This window comes from Echeneis naucrates, chromosome 14, assembly GCF_900963305.1.
Source record: "Echeneis naucrates chromosome 14, fEcheNa1.1, whole genome shotgun sequence".
Classification (NCBI taxonomy): Eukaryota; Metazoa; Chordata; class Actinopteri; order Carangiformes; family Echeneidae; genus Echeneis; species Echeneis naucrates.
In genome coordinates, this window is record NC_042524.1 from 5,239,713 (window position 1) to 5,255,071 (window position 15,359).

The 15,359-nt window shown below is 43.6% G+C and overlaps 1 protein-coding gene across 2 annotated transcripts in view; it reads right to left on the reverse strand.

The window, feature by feature from the left end:
- nbeaa (neurobeachin a) overlaps nt 1-12,800 on the reverse strand; it is an 85,031-nt gene extending 72,231 nt beyond the window's left edge. For both annotated transcript variants that reach the window (XM_029519056.1, XM_029519055.1), the window contains exon 1: nt 12,214-12,800. In XM_029519056.1, coding sequence (XP_029374916.1) covers nt 12,214-12,519 — 306 coding nt within the window. In that variant the 5' untranslated portion in view covers nt 12,520-12,800. The remainder of the gene's footprint in view (nt 1-12,213) is intronic.
- Nucleotides 12,801-15,359: the final 2,559 nt, after the last annotated feature.

Sequence of the window (15,359 nt, forward strand, 5' to 3'; positions counted from 1 at the left end):
TTGGACCAAAACTCACATTTTTTACATGAACCATAATTTTGAAACCAGCTTCTTCTCTCTTTATGCTAGGAAGTTTGCCTTATTTGCATTTACCCTTAGGAGATCTGATACATTAATACTTTACTATCCAGCTTCTAATACATTGGAATAATTTACAAATGGTGTCATCATCCTGGAGGATATTTTCTCCAATGGATAACAACTAGATGCAAACAAGCTAAGCGCATACTGTAAGACTTAAACGGCTGAAATGGAGGCTGTAAGTGAATTAACATTCAAATTCTTCACATCTGCAACAAACTTCTATTATTCCGGAGGTGAACAAGGGACTGAAATATGGATTCATTATGAACAGACATTTCATTTATGTTCGCAAACAGAGCTGGTGAAATCATCCAATACTGTCATTCGGTTGGGTTTTGGTAGCAAATATCTTCAATTCTAGTTTTATTCAACTGAAGGAATAAAAGAAATGACTATATCAGTTTTATATCAAAACATGCACGCACCAGCACAGTGAATGTTATTGAGATACATGCCTGAAATGAAAGTCTGGTTCCCCAGATGACAATGTCAAATGTCAAATTCATTCACAAAAAAAAAAACAATTTCCTATCAAAAGGTCATATCAACGCAAAATCCATTCTCAAATATCACAGCCCCAGCATACTATTGCAACCTTGAGAGTTTCGACTCTCTTGTCGAAGAAGGCCAAACACTTGGAAAAGAAAATAAATGTTAGATTTCAAAAGGATTTAAAGAAGATTTATGAACATAATAATAATAATAATAAATTAAGTCTGAAATAAATTTTGGGATGGAGGAGGAAAGTGAGTGAACTCTGAGAACAAACAGTGAATATATAAATCATAAATATGAGGTTTGGTGGTTAAAAAAAGGAAATCCCTGTGCAAATCCAGTTCCTCAGGCAAGTTGCATTACGATGTCTAAAGCCACTGACATAAGGAAAATAAGCATGCATGATCAATAAGGACTAAGACGAATACAAACTCTTTCAGGTCATCGTATGGCCGAAGTTTCCACCTGTGAGCCCCTTTGGTGACGTGCGTAACCCCAAAAAAAGCAAGGCACTTTCGGCCCCATACATTAGCTTGCTTGGCTTTCACTCCATCCACATTCTGCAGCGCAGCCTAATAGTTTTCCTGGAACTGGAGTCTGAATAAATCAGGGAGAGGGACCAGCAGGTAGCACAGTGAATCATTACCACTGCCTAGTATTGGCTGCAAAAAAAAAACAACAACAAAAAACACACACACAAAACAACCCACAACACACAACTCTCTTTCAGTTCTTGTGGGTGTGAAAGCACTCACAGGCGTGGTGAGGGGAAACCTGGCACAGTGCTGATGGGTATTAAATCCTGGAAGTGGTGCTGGCACTAGTAAAGATAACTTCAGTGGGTCAGGAATGGACTGCCATGATAGTTTGTGTACGCACAGAGAGATGTTAGGCCTTTTGTTTATCACTCCAAGTTTCCTCCTTCCCTGTTTATTAAGTGTTACTGCTCTTTTCTAGACTTTGAAACAGTTGTGGATATAGATGCTCAATAACACTGGCACTGGTGACACAATGACTTAGAGGTGGACTGCTACAGTAAAGACATACATTACTTTTAGTGATAGCCTTTGAATAAAGACACTGAACAACCAATACAACTCCTTAGTCTGAAGGATAGCAATTCATAAAGTGCTTGCAGATGTATTTCAATGTATTTAATAGCTGTGGTAACGAGACAAACTGTGCACTGTACAAACAAGATGAAGTAAACTGTTTGAGATTAATCACGCTGCCAAACATTGTCACAATCTGCTTTAATTTAAGTAGTCGGCACTTCCAAACATCAGCCAGCCCTCATCCAGAAGGTTATTATCGAATGCAGTCTCAGTACTCCACAGCAGATTAGGGCACTGCTCTTATTTCCCATGCTGACACAGACTCGACTTTATTGTGTGTGCTAAAGCCAATGCTACTGCAGTGCTAGTCAGACAGTATCACCTCCAAAAGGAGGCAAGGAAACAGAGCAAAGAAGCATTATGTGTCACTGTCTGGTCGGTTTAGCTAGTTCATTTTGGAGTGTACAAAAAGCTTCCAAGGCCTTTTTCTTATCAAGCTGCCCTGTCTTATGAAAAATACTTCCCTGAATTCTTAAATATCCCCGTTTGACCCTCCCCTTACTTTACAGCCCTCTTCATTACTGAAGTGGATTTATTTGATGGAATCCCTAAAGGGATCATTGCTCCCATCTGCATTCTTTAGCCGAAGTCTGCTGGATGGGAAGAACATGCAAACCTGAGACATAGTTGAGTGCAGAATACAGATAGACGTCAAAAAACCTAAAGAAGAGAATGTTTTTGTTTGATAGCAAGTGTAGATCTAATATGGAGTAAAGTACTTGGGACAGATACTGATGTTGCTCTTCACGCTGCACGAGATGTGTGAGTTCACCAGTAAGATGCTGCATGTCGAAGGTATAAAATCACATTAGGGGTAGTCGTTGAATAGCAAAGTTACACACATGAAAAACACAACACAACTCAACACAACCTTCAGCCACTGCAGTATGCAGCATGATGAATAGCTACACAGCTAGCTATACTTCACAGTAAAGCAAATGTGTGTATGTATGCATGTATGCGCGTGTGTGTGAAGAGCCAAGGGAGAGAGGCGAAGTAGGCCAGCATGAATTTAAAATCACCCCTGCCAGGCAATAATGTGGGCTACAAGAAGGAAGGGAGCGGTGTGTATTTTTGACTGCGTGCATGTGCGTTGGTGTGTTTGCGTTTGTTGCCAGCGAAAATGTGCAGATGAAATGTAGGAGACGAAAGCAAGGGTTTGTATGAACACTCATTTATCAACTCTCTGGGATGTTGAGGGCGTACATACTCACCGGCTCACAAACACCAGGTAATTCAAACAAAGCAGCTCGTTATAATTTGGAGATTAGTGCATTGTTGGGTTGCCAAACTGAACCACACACAAATGCACAAAAACAAACAGATACGCACACAGCCACAAAAATATTTCGTCAGTGTTTTTGATCCAAATGTGGGAATAAAGACTCCTTGGAAAAGACAATCCCTTCTTCTCCAAACAAACAGATTCTGGAAATAAAAAAAAATAAAAAAAAAAACAAAAGCACAAAAGATCCCCTGACAATAACATGAACCGGCCATTCACAATCATGAGAAAACAAGGAGCATAGAGGTAGAAAACAAGAATAATTAACCACACACGCTTTCTGGAGCCTTTATAAGAATATTAGTGCTAAAATTAATAATTTGTTTGGCCGATTACGATTTATTAAATAACCAGTTTGTAGTATAGGGATGTTTTTTATGGAGAAACCCCCCAATAATGATCAGCTGGTTAAAGTTGCAGAGATCAGGTGATCATGCTATGAATACTTTAGGATTTCAAAGTAAATAGCAGATTTAAAGTATGATTTTAGATTAGTAAAACCTAAACTAATGGTGCAATTATTATGTGCAAATGCAATCAAAAAATAAATAAGATTGATACTGAAAGCGCTAAAGCATAAAACAAGCTCAGTATCTTAATATTTGGTTTAACAGTTCAGCAGTGAGCCAATATAAGAATAAAATAAGCCTGGATACATGAAGAAGGCCTACAGTGGAAATATTCTGCATTTAACAGGCATCACTACAGTAAACACAAGTTAGACACAAAAGTGAAGAGCATTTCAAACCAACTCAAACTTTTGTAAGCATCTCAAAGACAGAAATCCGTATCTGCTCACAGAAATCAGGCTCAGTTTTCTTTCACAAAAAGACATTATCAAGATATTCATGCCCTGAAATGTTACCCGTGTGTGAAAACTGTTCCAGCTGACGTCTGTTGTAACAAAACTCTACGCACAATGCTCACAAAAACTACTGTTATCTTAAGCTAACGTAGCCACAGCTCACATTCAGTTTTTCTTTCCAAATATTGATTCCAATATCTTCATTTTTCTTTTGTCCAATACCAACATGACACCCTTAAAAACTGAAGAGCAGCCGGGCACCACTGGCCCTGTGTGTGATATGGTCGCTCTTGCTGTATGCAAAGAATTTAGCTATTGTCTAATTTGGCCTTCGCTTATGAAAGAAATAAACAATTCCTACACTAGTTCAAAATCTAAGCCTTGAAAATTGCTGATGTTTCGCTAAAAGTTCATGTTACTTCCTCTTCAGCAGAGAAATTTCCAGGAATTATTATTATTATTGTCTGAATAGTAAAAGTATCCAGTTCATTATTAAGATAAAAAATATTGCATTGGTGCATAGACTTGTGTCATCACCGGTTCCCTATACTATATTTTAGCATTTCAATACCCGCACTGGAATCAGAACAACCCCACTCACAACATTAATATTTTGGATATAAATGAACAACATGAATACATCATGAATATTTTCACAACAGTGGTTTGCCACTTTGTTAGCCTACTCCTGCTTACACACCATTTCATTGGTAAATGAAATATCAGGTTTTATTAAATCCCTATTTGAAATACAATGCAGTGTAGTCATATGACCGGCTTCAAACAGACACTGGTGCCGTTTCACTGACTGGTTCTATTATTAAATTCTGGTAGTTTCATAAAGGACAAATATGTAAGAATGCCGCAGATCTTTCCCACTGCAGGTCCTTTGTCATTCCCGTCTCTTTTCACTTCAGCTCCGCATCTCCATTAGCAGAAGCTATAGGCTATAGAAGACACGGTGGCCGACATGTGCTTAACAGCAGATAGACTCCCTCAAGACTTTCTAAGCTTGAAATGTTGCAAAGATGAGTGGAAGGAGACAGTGAGTGAAGAAAAGAGTCTGTAAAAGAAACAGCAGCGCAGACAGCTCCATTACCTCCTCACAATAGGGATCATCCACATTCATCCAGCAGCCACTTCATCCAACCAGGCAGTCAGGGAGTGAGGGATGAGATTACACCGACGGGTTAGGGAGATGGATGCGCTCAGGGAAGATAAAGAATGGCGAGATGGAGGAACAGGGTGGAAAAAGTAACAAAAGGTGTCGTTAAGCAAGAATGGGACATTTTCGTCTGTGCTTTTCTCATTTCCCAGAAGGTCCTCACGCAAAATCTGACATGGCTTATCCCTCTGAGAAATCCCAGCATCTGGAAATAGCAGCTAGCGATGGATGAGGAGGAATTTAGAGAAGTGGAGCAGAATTGAGGCGCTTTGAGACAAGAGAGGTGAACGGTTTAATCTGGATGCTTAACTGCTCAGATGGGTGAGAGAGGCAAACAAAAACTGTGTTATAATGCAAGTCAGAAAAAAAAAAATCATTGTGAAACCTGGAGGAATCAGCATAACACCTTAAAGAGTCTAATTTGGCTCCAAAGAACATCATTACAGGGAGAATCTTGGTGGTAAGAGGATTTGGCAGCAACAAAGTTTGTCCTTTAAGCGTCTTAACATTTAGATTTTTAAATGGTTACTTTACTTGTTCCCAGATATTTATCACACTGTAGTTTCTGGATCTGCCCAGCATGCCTGGGCATGCAAGCTACAAGTGCAGCCCTCACTTCTAACAGAGGAACTATCAACCCTTTCTATTAGCAAGTCAGTAAAAGCTAATTTCACAGTGTGACAAGTAACTGATGAAAAAAATTTCCAATTAAAACTCAAAATGTCCGGTTGTCTCTAAACAGGATTTGTGCTTTAAAAAGAAAGCGTGCCAACTCTCCCATTTCCGCAGGTCTGTGAATCTCGTACCGTATTTCACTTCTCAATCAGCAGCAGCAGAAGAGAGGAACACAGTGATACAGACAGCATGATGAGGCTCCACGGGGGGGACGGAAATCATCAGTCCCCCACTGAACAACATAAAACCGGACCTTTGCTACATGAAAGAGGAAACAGAACCTTAAGGACAATCACAGACTTTTCAATTTTCCCCTTTGAAACCCTCCCATCATCTCACTCATTTCAGTTCACTATCTCTCGACTCCTATTACAGTTTCTGCAGGGAAAAATGAGGCTCCTGCTCACACCATCCTTCTACATCTCTCTGTCTCTCTCCGGCTCATGCAGGGGTCAGGACAGTCCAGCTGTGTGATAGATAGCCATTCAAAATCCTTCATGACCTTGCAGAGGAAGCCACACCCTCCTTCCTCCACCTCCAAGAAAGCATATGCAGGATGTATGCGTGTGTGCTGCTATCAAGTGACTGTGTGTGTGCGTGACAGTTCACCCAATATAAAAACAATTTGAGATGTTTTTGTTTTGTCGGTCGGCAGCGGCCCGGTTGCCACTGTTAGCTAACATCGGTCACTGGTTGCAGCCCCTGGGCACATCTGAACTCTCTCTGCAGCATCAGAGCAGCTAATCTTTAACAGAAATAAGCCCCCACATCATCTCATACAGATACTCTGTGAAGATGAACAAAATGTGAACCCTCTCTCATATTTGTCGTGAAATTTAACGGTTCTTCTGTTTGCTGCAGAATTAGCTTGAGGTCAATTTTTGTGTGTCCCCTTCAGGAATACCGATACAGGAGCAGTTAATTCAGAGTTCCACCATAATTTCTATTACATTTAGGGCTAGAATGATTATTTAATTAGTTAATCAACAAAAAAAATTATCACCAACTGTGATAGTCAGTAATTAACTATTTTGTTAGATCTTTCATTTTTCAAGTTGAAAATCTTGAGCTTGTAGAGATTTGCTGCTCTTCTTTGTCCTGTGTGACAGTGAACTGGCTGTTTTCAAGTTTTATTACATAAAACAGACAAAACAAGAAATGTAAAGATGTCACATTATGTCTTTCTTATTGAATATATGAGTGATTGAGACTGTAGATAGCAGATTAAACCAGAATAGAAATCATCATTAGTTGCAGCATTAAATATTAGTGCTGCAACTCAATGAATGAATGAATGAATGTTGAGTCTGGACTAGCCTTTCTATTTTTACACTGTTGACTGCTGAATCAGAGTTCATGAAAGTTCACCGTCAGTGGTTCAATAAATAAAACAGGTAGCGCTGCAACTGCCAATCATTTCTTATTTAAAACATGGCTGCAAAAGTCAGTTGTCAAAATGGCAACCAATGAATGTCCTACAAATCTATGGTGAATTCATTACTTCACTGTTTCTGCAGTAAAATCAGAAATAGAAACAGGGTCACTAAAGGGAAAAGGGAAAGGGAGAAAGTAAAAGTACAAAGAGCACTTAATTTACTTATCAAAAAACATGAAAGCAGACATCCTTTTTCGCAGCTTGAAGAAATGCCAGTCAAGACATTCAAGTAGGACCATGGCAACATGAAGCCATTGTTGTTTCTCTGACCAGGCCAATCACTCATTACATACAATACTTTATGCCCCAGAACTGGAGAAAAGATTTTTTTATAAAGCAGTTCATTTCAATTAAACTTCTAGCAACTTATGTAGAAGTCCACCAAACACAGGCTAGCAATGACTCACATTCATTATTAGACTATTTAAATCTATTAATTGGAAGCTTGTTATGAGACTTGTCTGCATGGCTGTGTGAGCACACCATGACACATTGTTATTCCCCAGCATGGCCATACAAGCAAATTAAAGTGGTGCAAGGAGACAGTTAGCCTATGCCCCGAGTCCTAAACCACAAGGCATGCTATGAAAACAGCTCAATTAAACACTGTTTTGTATTGGTGTTTTAGAGCACCCCTTGGCAAAAAAAAAAAAAACCCAAAGTCTCATAATATGTTGGAAAATTAGGTGACCTACTCCTTTTTTAAATAATAATAATAATAATAATAATCTGTGTAGTCTAGATCAGCATGTCAAAGCCACTGCACTCCAGGCAGAGTGTCAGACAGTGTTGAACAAATGACAAAACACAAAAGCAGCCTTATCTAATGCTGTCCTCTTTTTACTTTCCATCCCTTTTGTCATCTTCATTTTACTTTTTTTGTTTGTTTTTATTGGTCAGGTCTTACAGGAAAAGAGAAACATCAGTGGGTTGCTATGAGTGGAAATTATTGAGCATCTGTGTCAATATGTGAACTTTTAGGTAAGTACAGTACATGTATATATTTTGGGTTTTGTGTGTGTTTGTGTGTTTGTGTTGGACTCAGTGTGTGGAATTAACTCGAACTCTGCTGACTGTGAACTTGGTATCATGTGGCCTTGGTGACTGTGGAGTGCGTGGACAAGAATAATGAGATATTTGCTAAGAGAGGCTCAGTGGGGCCACTAAAGAGCCTCAGGTGGGGGTAGACACTGCCAGAAGAAATTGCATCTAAGAGGAAAGGTGAGAGAGAGAGAAGCAAAAGCAAAGAGCCAGCGTGAAGACCTAGCGTGAGCCAGACTGTGCCACCAATCTCTTTTTCTGCCAGACAAACACAGCCGTTTTGATCTCAAAAAAAGCATTACAACTAGATAAAGCTGCCTATAAATAAGCACAGCTGGTGCTGTACTTAGGCAGACGGACTGACAGCATCGCCTGTGGATGTATTTGAAACATACCGACCATTCTTCAAATAAAAGAAATAAATAAATAGAAAATAGATATGACCGTACAGTTCAAACAGATGGATCATAAGCCAACCCTCTTCCATCTTTCAGCAAACATCTCTCCTGACCTGGATCACGCCTTCCAATATCCCTCATTACAACACGTGTGAGAAAACAACCACAGCTCTGGCAAGAGGTGTGCGACCATGAACTAGAATAATTTGGGGCTTTCAGTCCAAAGAACCACCAATAAATTGGACAGTACATGTTGTAAATGGCCCCATCATCACACGACAAAATACCCAGCCCTGTAGTTACAGCTACAAAAATGAGCCCAAACCTTTTTGGCCTGTGAACTCAAAGCAGGGACCCATGACACACCAGCTGAATGCGTGCGCTGTTCCCATATCAATAACAAAAAGAGATTTTGTTCTGCTTAATCTGCGGCCTGGAAGTGCTGATTCTCCATTAAGTCAAAAAACGATTTTTCTGTCCCTCCGTCACATTAATCATCTCACGACCCTCCAGGTTCCTCACACAGCCCTTATCTCTTTGAGAACAACTGATCTATAATGTAAATGGTATCCCAATTGCTTGATGTAAATATAAAAAGGCAGGAGGGAAAAAAAAAAAGATCTGAGAAACACAGCAAAAAACACAGATGCTTCCATGACATCTGCATGAAATTCTTTTTTTTTTTTTTTTTTAAACATTAAAATGATGTGAATCGTATGCTCTGTTCAACATCTCAACCCAAGTAAACACCTACGTTATCATCAAAACACTGAATGAGGTTGTATCTTTTGGAGGCATGAATTTGCTCATGAACTTAGACCTCTCTACGGTAATCCAACAAATAAACGGAGCTTCATATTCTCCAGTTATTCCCTGCCTAGTGTTGGTGCGAGGCGTGCAGTTGGTGAAGCCATAAAAACATCTGTGTATTGTAGGAGACAGACAGACAGGGGAGAGAGACGCTGTGGTGGAGCACTGTGACTGAAGGCCGGAAGTGGAAAGCAACACCAGGTGGTCGAGCGTCTGGAGGCAGGCAGTCAGAGAGCATTGTTGCCTTGACAACAGTGATGCCTTGTTGATGATAATAGCTGAGCTCCTCGCCACCAGCAACCTACACACACGCATACACATACACACTGCAAATGCATGCGCTGCCTCCACTGTATCTACATGTTCACTTTTATTTTGAAATACTATTATTCCAATATTAGAAACAATAACAATCCCCGTGTTACCGGCCACACTGCCAGCAGTAGCAATAAACTGAACCTGCTCAGTTGTTTGCCACTGTATCAGCATCGGTGCAGCCAGTCCTCTGGCCCAAGTAGATTTTTTTTTTTTTTGTTTTGTTTGTTTTCCTTATTTTCCTTTCATTCCAACAGCTCTACAGTTCATCACTCGGAAAAGGCCAGCATCACATAGTATAGAACAGTCGCCATATCTGATCCAGCTGACAAGCCATCTGTTCAACCAAGCCGCAGTGGGATGTGATCAATACAGCCAGGGTGGATGGAGAATGTGGCTAATGTGGTCTCCCACATTGACTGGAATAATGGATCAGCTTTTGGGTCACAGTGGACTCATTGTACCAGCGGCATGACCACTGAGGTTTCCTGCCTCCACACCTCTTTGTTTCAACTCTTTTAATTAAGGAGCTGGGCAACAGAATTCCCTAACAGGCTTAGCTATTGGCAGCCCTGCAACCAGAACTGATTGTTCAATTCAGGATTTAGCAAGTAAAGCTTTATAAGGCCAACACATACTGCTTTAATTTGTCAGACGTACCAGGCCTTTGTGTGTAAATGCATCAGAACAACATTCGCAAATGAAGCGCGGGCCCTGAACGCAGGTATTTATGTAAAATGGAATACATTTCAGTTGAATGCTCTGGTGAGCTTTCACTGATCTGCTGTGGACCAATCCAGAGTCCTTCCCACTTCCACTGCATCAGCTGGTGATTTCTGAGCACATAGCCACTGCAGCATCCTACCACCTCTCCTCCTCCTCCTCCACTCTCTCTCTCTCTCTCTCTCTCTCTCTTCTCCTCCCCCACCCTCCCTCAACCCCCCTCTCCTCCTCCTCCTCCTCTCCACCTGCTTTTAAATGCATGGCGCTGCCCTTCCAGGCCAGTCTATGCAGGCAGCATCCCTCCTCTCAGGCCCCTCCAGAGTGAAGGAGAAGGCTGTGGAGCAGGATGGATGGTTATCAGCCTGTGCACCCAGGGGGGCATGGGGGTTTTGGATCGTGCTGTAAGGGATGGAGACAAGGTCGGAGGAAGCCAGCAAAGCCCACCCCTTCTAGCCTTCGCTCCTCCGTGTAGTACCAATAATCGATTGGGAGATGAGAGGAGCCCCGAATTGGGACAGCTCATCGTCTGACTGGGGGGGGGGGGGGGGGGGGGGGGTTTAGCCCAGCTGTATTCTGTCCTGCTCCAAGCATCCAGAGAGTAAATAGGCCACACCGGCTCCAACGAAACCCTGAACAGACAACACTGCACTGAAGGCAGGTTCTGCATTTGGTCCACATTAATCTACTTCTTTCTCAAAGGAGAAACGATATAATCACCAGACCTCCCCCCCCCCCCACCCCCGATTCATGGCAGATATGTAACATCATGCAGTGCACGCCATTGCCTGATGCATGGAGGAGGGAAAACAGCCTGGCAGCATCCAACATACACAAGTCCCATATCCTCCTAACGCTTTAGTCCACCAGAGCCACGTCTGCTGTGCATTTTCCCCTCAGTTTCGGAACTGGAAACGCCAGTCATGCCCCCCCCCCCCCCCCCCCCCCCCTCCCTGCCAGATGAATTAAATCCCCTGATGTTTTGCAGGCCCGGCGTCGCGCACAGCCTCCGACGGAGAAGTAAAGATGGAAAGACGGAGTGCAGGAGGGGAGGCGTGGTGGCAACATAAATCCGAAATCTAGAGATCCAACAGTCGCAGTTGCACAGCAAACACAAACGGCTCACCGAGTCACAGCCACCTCCACGTCGCCGCTCTGCGCGCAGGTTGCGGGGCCCTGCCTTCAACAATAGGCCTGTGCATAATTTTGAGCCATCCTCATGCACACACACATATGTCGATTGATAGCACAGTGCTAGTCGGCCTTTGTCTCTGGGGTGTTAATTTGTTTTTCCAGCCTGTACCTGTCTCCATTCGCCCATCAGGAAAACGGGATTTATTCTGTTTTGGCTCTTGTGCGCAACATAGTTGGCGCTCGCCGTTTGTCACCAGCTGCCCATGCACCACTCCGGGGTACATGTCGGGGTCAGTAAGGGGGGTAAAAAAAAAAACCTCATACACTTTCTACCATCCACCACACTGGGACTGCGCCTGCCTTTTGTACCGCAAACGGGTCAGTTAGTCAACAATGGCCGGTGGTCAGACCCTCCATGCCTCGGCGGGGTCACATGCCTCATTCAGCTGCTCTGCTCCAGCTTTATTTATTCCCTCAGCATGCGGCCTCGTGTTAGTTCCTATTTATCTGCTGGAAATATTAATAACCACGGTTTGTTTGTTTTTTTTTTTTGTTTTTTTGTTTTTTAAAGGCAAAACAACATCCCCACATCCTTCCTACGAACAAACAAATGACATCATCCCCTGAAAGCTCCACAAGCAGAGGGAGTGAGGCATCGTAAATAAAACATAGCGGCTGAGGGCGCAGTGATTCTATGGCTGCCTGTGTTTCCGAACTCGGTCCCGGTTCCACTCACCAGGTTCAGCACGGTCTCCACGATGTCCCTGTTGCTCACCTCCCCGACCTGGATCAGGCCCACCAGCACGGCGAATTTCATCTGGATATTCCTGATCGGGACAGCGGGGTTGATCACGCCGGCCGGGAGGACCATAGAGCCGGCTGCGGACACCATCCTCTCCCCGGTGGCGGCGGCGGAGCTGGAGCCCGCTGCGACCTGCTGCTGCTGAGCGGCGGAGCCCGGCGCAGGGTGGGAGTCCCGGTCTGTGTCCGTGAGCGAGGAAGCGGAGCCCGGCGGTGCTGAAGCCGGCTTCTCGCTCGACATTTCCCCTCAGAAACAGGGAGGAGAGGAGCGGCCGCCGCTGTCTCTCACACCTGCTCTGCAAGCTGCTGCACAAAAACCATCCAATGCGCAGGAAGGAAAGAAGGAAGAGGCTGCGTTTGAGTTTTTTTTTTTTTTTTTTCCCCTTCTTCTTCTTCTTCTTTTGGTTTGTTTTTTTTTTTTTTGTTTTGTTTTGTTTTTTCTTAAATAAAATAAATAAATAAATAAAATCCTCTGAAGTCACCCTATCCTCCTGAAAATATGGAGGGACTCATATGGCTGGGGGAAAAAAGGATGGAGGTTTGACAGAGAGGTAGCCTACGCTTCTGCCCCCCGCCCCCCCCCTCCGTCTCTCTCTCTCTCTCTCTCTCTCTCTCTCTCTCTCTCTGCCCCCCCCTCTCTCTCATTGGCAGGTTGCAGTAAGTGCGGTCGGTCGTCGAGGAGAGAGCGCCATGTTGACGCCCCCTGTCTGCGGTAGTGTGCTCCGGCCACGCATGCGCATTGGAGGGCTTTCTGAGAGGGCGCTGAAGCGGAATAACATGGAGCCATCCATGCATGGGTTCATACAGAGCACAGCATCACCAACAACTGGGTGTTTCTATTTTATGTTTATGTTTGATTATCACTTCACTTCTTGTTTTCTTTCGAAAATGTGTGCCTGCTTATTTGTTTTTTTTTTCCCACAACATGGATTTCGGAAAGGAGAACTGAATGCAGATAAATAAAAATGAAAAATGCAGCCACAAATACAAATATATAATACATGTGTGTGTGTGTGTGTGTGGTGGTGGGGAGGGGGGGGGTCTATTTTGGGTGCAGTGCAGGGACAATACAGATGAAGTTCATGTGGTTTAGAGAGCCCATCCAGACAGAGACTGTTTATATATGCAGAAGCCATCCACCTGTCCCACTTACGGCTGTCCCTAGTTTAACTCTTCTACCTTTGTCTCCTTCTTAAGCACAGCAGCATTGCTCTCTTGACACTAATTTCTTCTTGTGTGGTTTTCTCACTCTCCCCCTCCTCTTTCTCTGGTTACTTCACCCCTCTTTTTCTGTCCTGCAATTATTTTTGCAAACAGCCTCTCACCTTATTACCTCTCCTCTTCATGCTTTGTGTTTCACAAAGCTCCATTTTATTACCCTAGAATTAAACTTTATTTGCATGGTGTGGCATGAGGGCAACTTAGTGAATTACTTCTTTCGATTTAGTTTTTTTCCAGATGATTGCTGCTGTATATTGAAGTATCTGTTTTTAGTAGTAGCTTCCATGAATTCAGTCTGGATGACGCTACAGTCTCCCGCAGCCGTAACTGTGAATTGTACTGAATATTGTTTCCTTCAAATATTTTTAGGCCACGCACTCGTTGAGCAGTGTTTCTCACATACAAACACTCAAACACCTCCACTGGTGACTGCACAGGCCTTGGCCACTAGTTCACTACCTGAATGCGTACATAAGCCTGTTTCACACTCCATGTGTTCTTCCAACAGGACACATCTGCTGGGTAGGATTTCCATTAGCAGGGAAGCTGCAGAAGCCGATTCGTCACTCTGCCTATGCTGTCCTGTGTGGGTGTGTGTGTGTCTGTCTCAGTGTATTTTCATTAAGGCAATGACGGCAGTCCTTCTGATGCCTCGCTCCTTATTTTCCTTGAGCTGCTGGGCTGTTGAAAGGGGCGACAAGGTGGGGGTGACAAGGCAGTGACATTTTCTGGGTGTGTGAGTGTTTTTTCACACTTCATGCACGTGGATGTGCAGCCGTGAGATCATTAGAGAATTTTACAGATGAGCAGAGGCCATCTCATTCCCCCCCCCCCCCCCCCACAACCCAATCATCAGCACAAAGCAAATGAAGGAGACAGTCGCACACAGTCTGTAAACTGCACAACTTGCACACAGAGCCTGGATGTGTTACACACACTTCCCTCTCACTCAGACAAGCAGTTTCTTAAACCTACACATGCTAGCTTGCTCACAGATGTGCACACACTTAGGTCTTGGCTTGCATGGACACACACACACACACACACACACACACACACTACCACAATGTCAGGCTCTGTCTTGCACACAAACACACTCCCTTTTGTTTCCAGACAAAGGCTTTCTTCTGCACCTTTGTCATGATTCCACAAAAGACTTCTTTAACAGAAAGAGAGGTCTTAACTGGGATCTTGTCGGTGATTGGGTGAAAGCACCAACACTGCCCCCCCCCCACACACACCACCCTTTCTGTCTCTCATCATCTTGCCTTCACCTCATCTATCTCCCTCCCCTCCTTCGACTCCAGCAGAGATGCAGTACTTTTTCAGGCAGGCAGTCATTTTCCCTTCTGCTCCAGTGTACCTTTGTAGATGGAGGTATTGGAGGTAGTGTGACGACTCCTTGTGCGTGCTGATGATCAAGATGCTGGAGCTTCAGAGGGGGAGCCGGACCAGGGAGAGTGAAACAGAGGTGACATCCACCAGAAAGGGTTGGATCACCTACTACTGGAGAAATTTAGTTTGTTTCTTTGTGGATTTTTTTCACTGGGTTAGTTGTAGCTGGGGGCAGCACTGCGGCATAGTTAGGGTTAGCATTGTTGCCCCACAATAAGAAGGTGGTGGGTTCGGTTCCCGGGCCTGGGGCCTTTCTGTGTGGAGTTTGGTTTCCTCCCACCGTCCAAACACATCATGTTTAGGTTAATTGGTGACTCTTGTCTGTAGGTCCAAGTGTGAGTGACTGTTGGTCTCTGTCTGTCTCTGTATGTTTGCTCTGCAGTGGACTGGCAACCTGTCCAGGGTGTACCCAACCCTCAGCCAGTGTGAGCTGGGATTGGCTCCAGCAAAGAAGATGAGTGAATG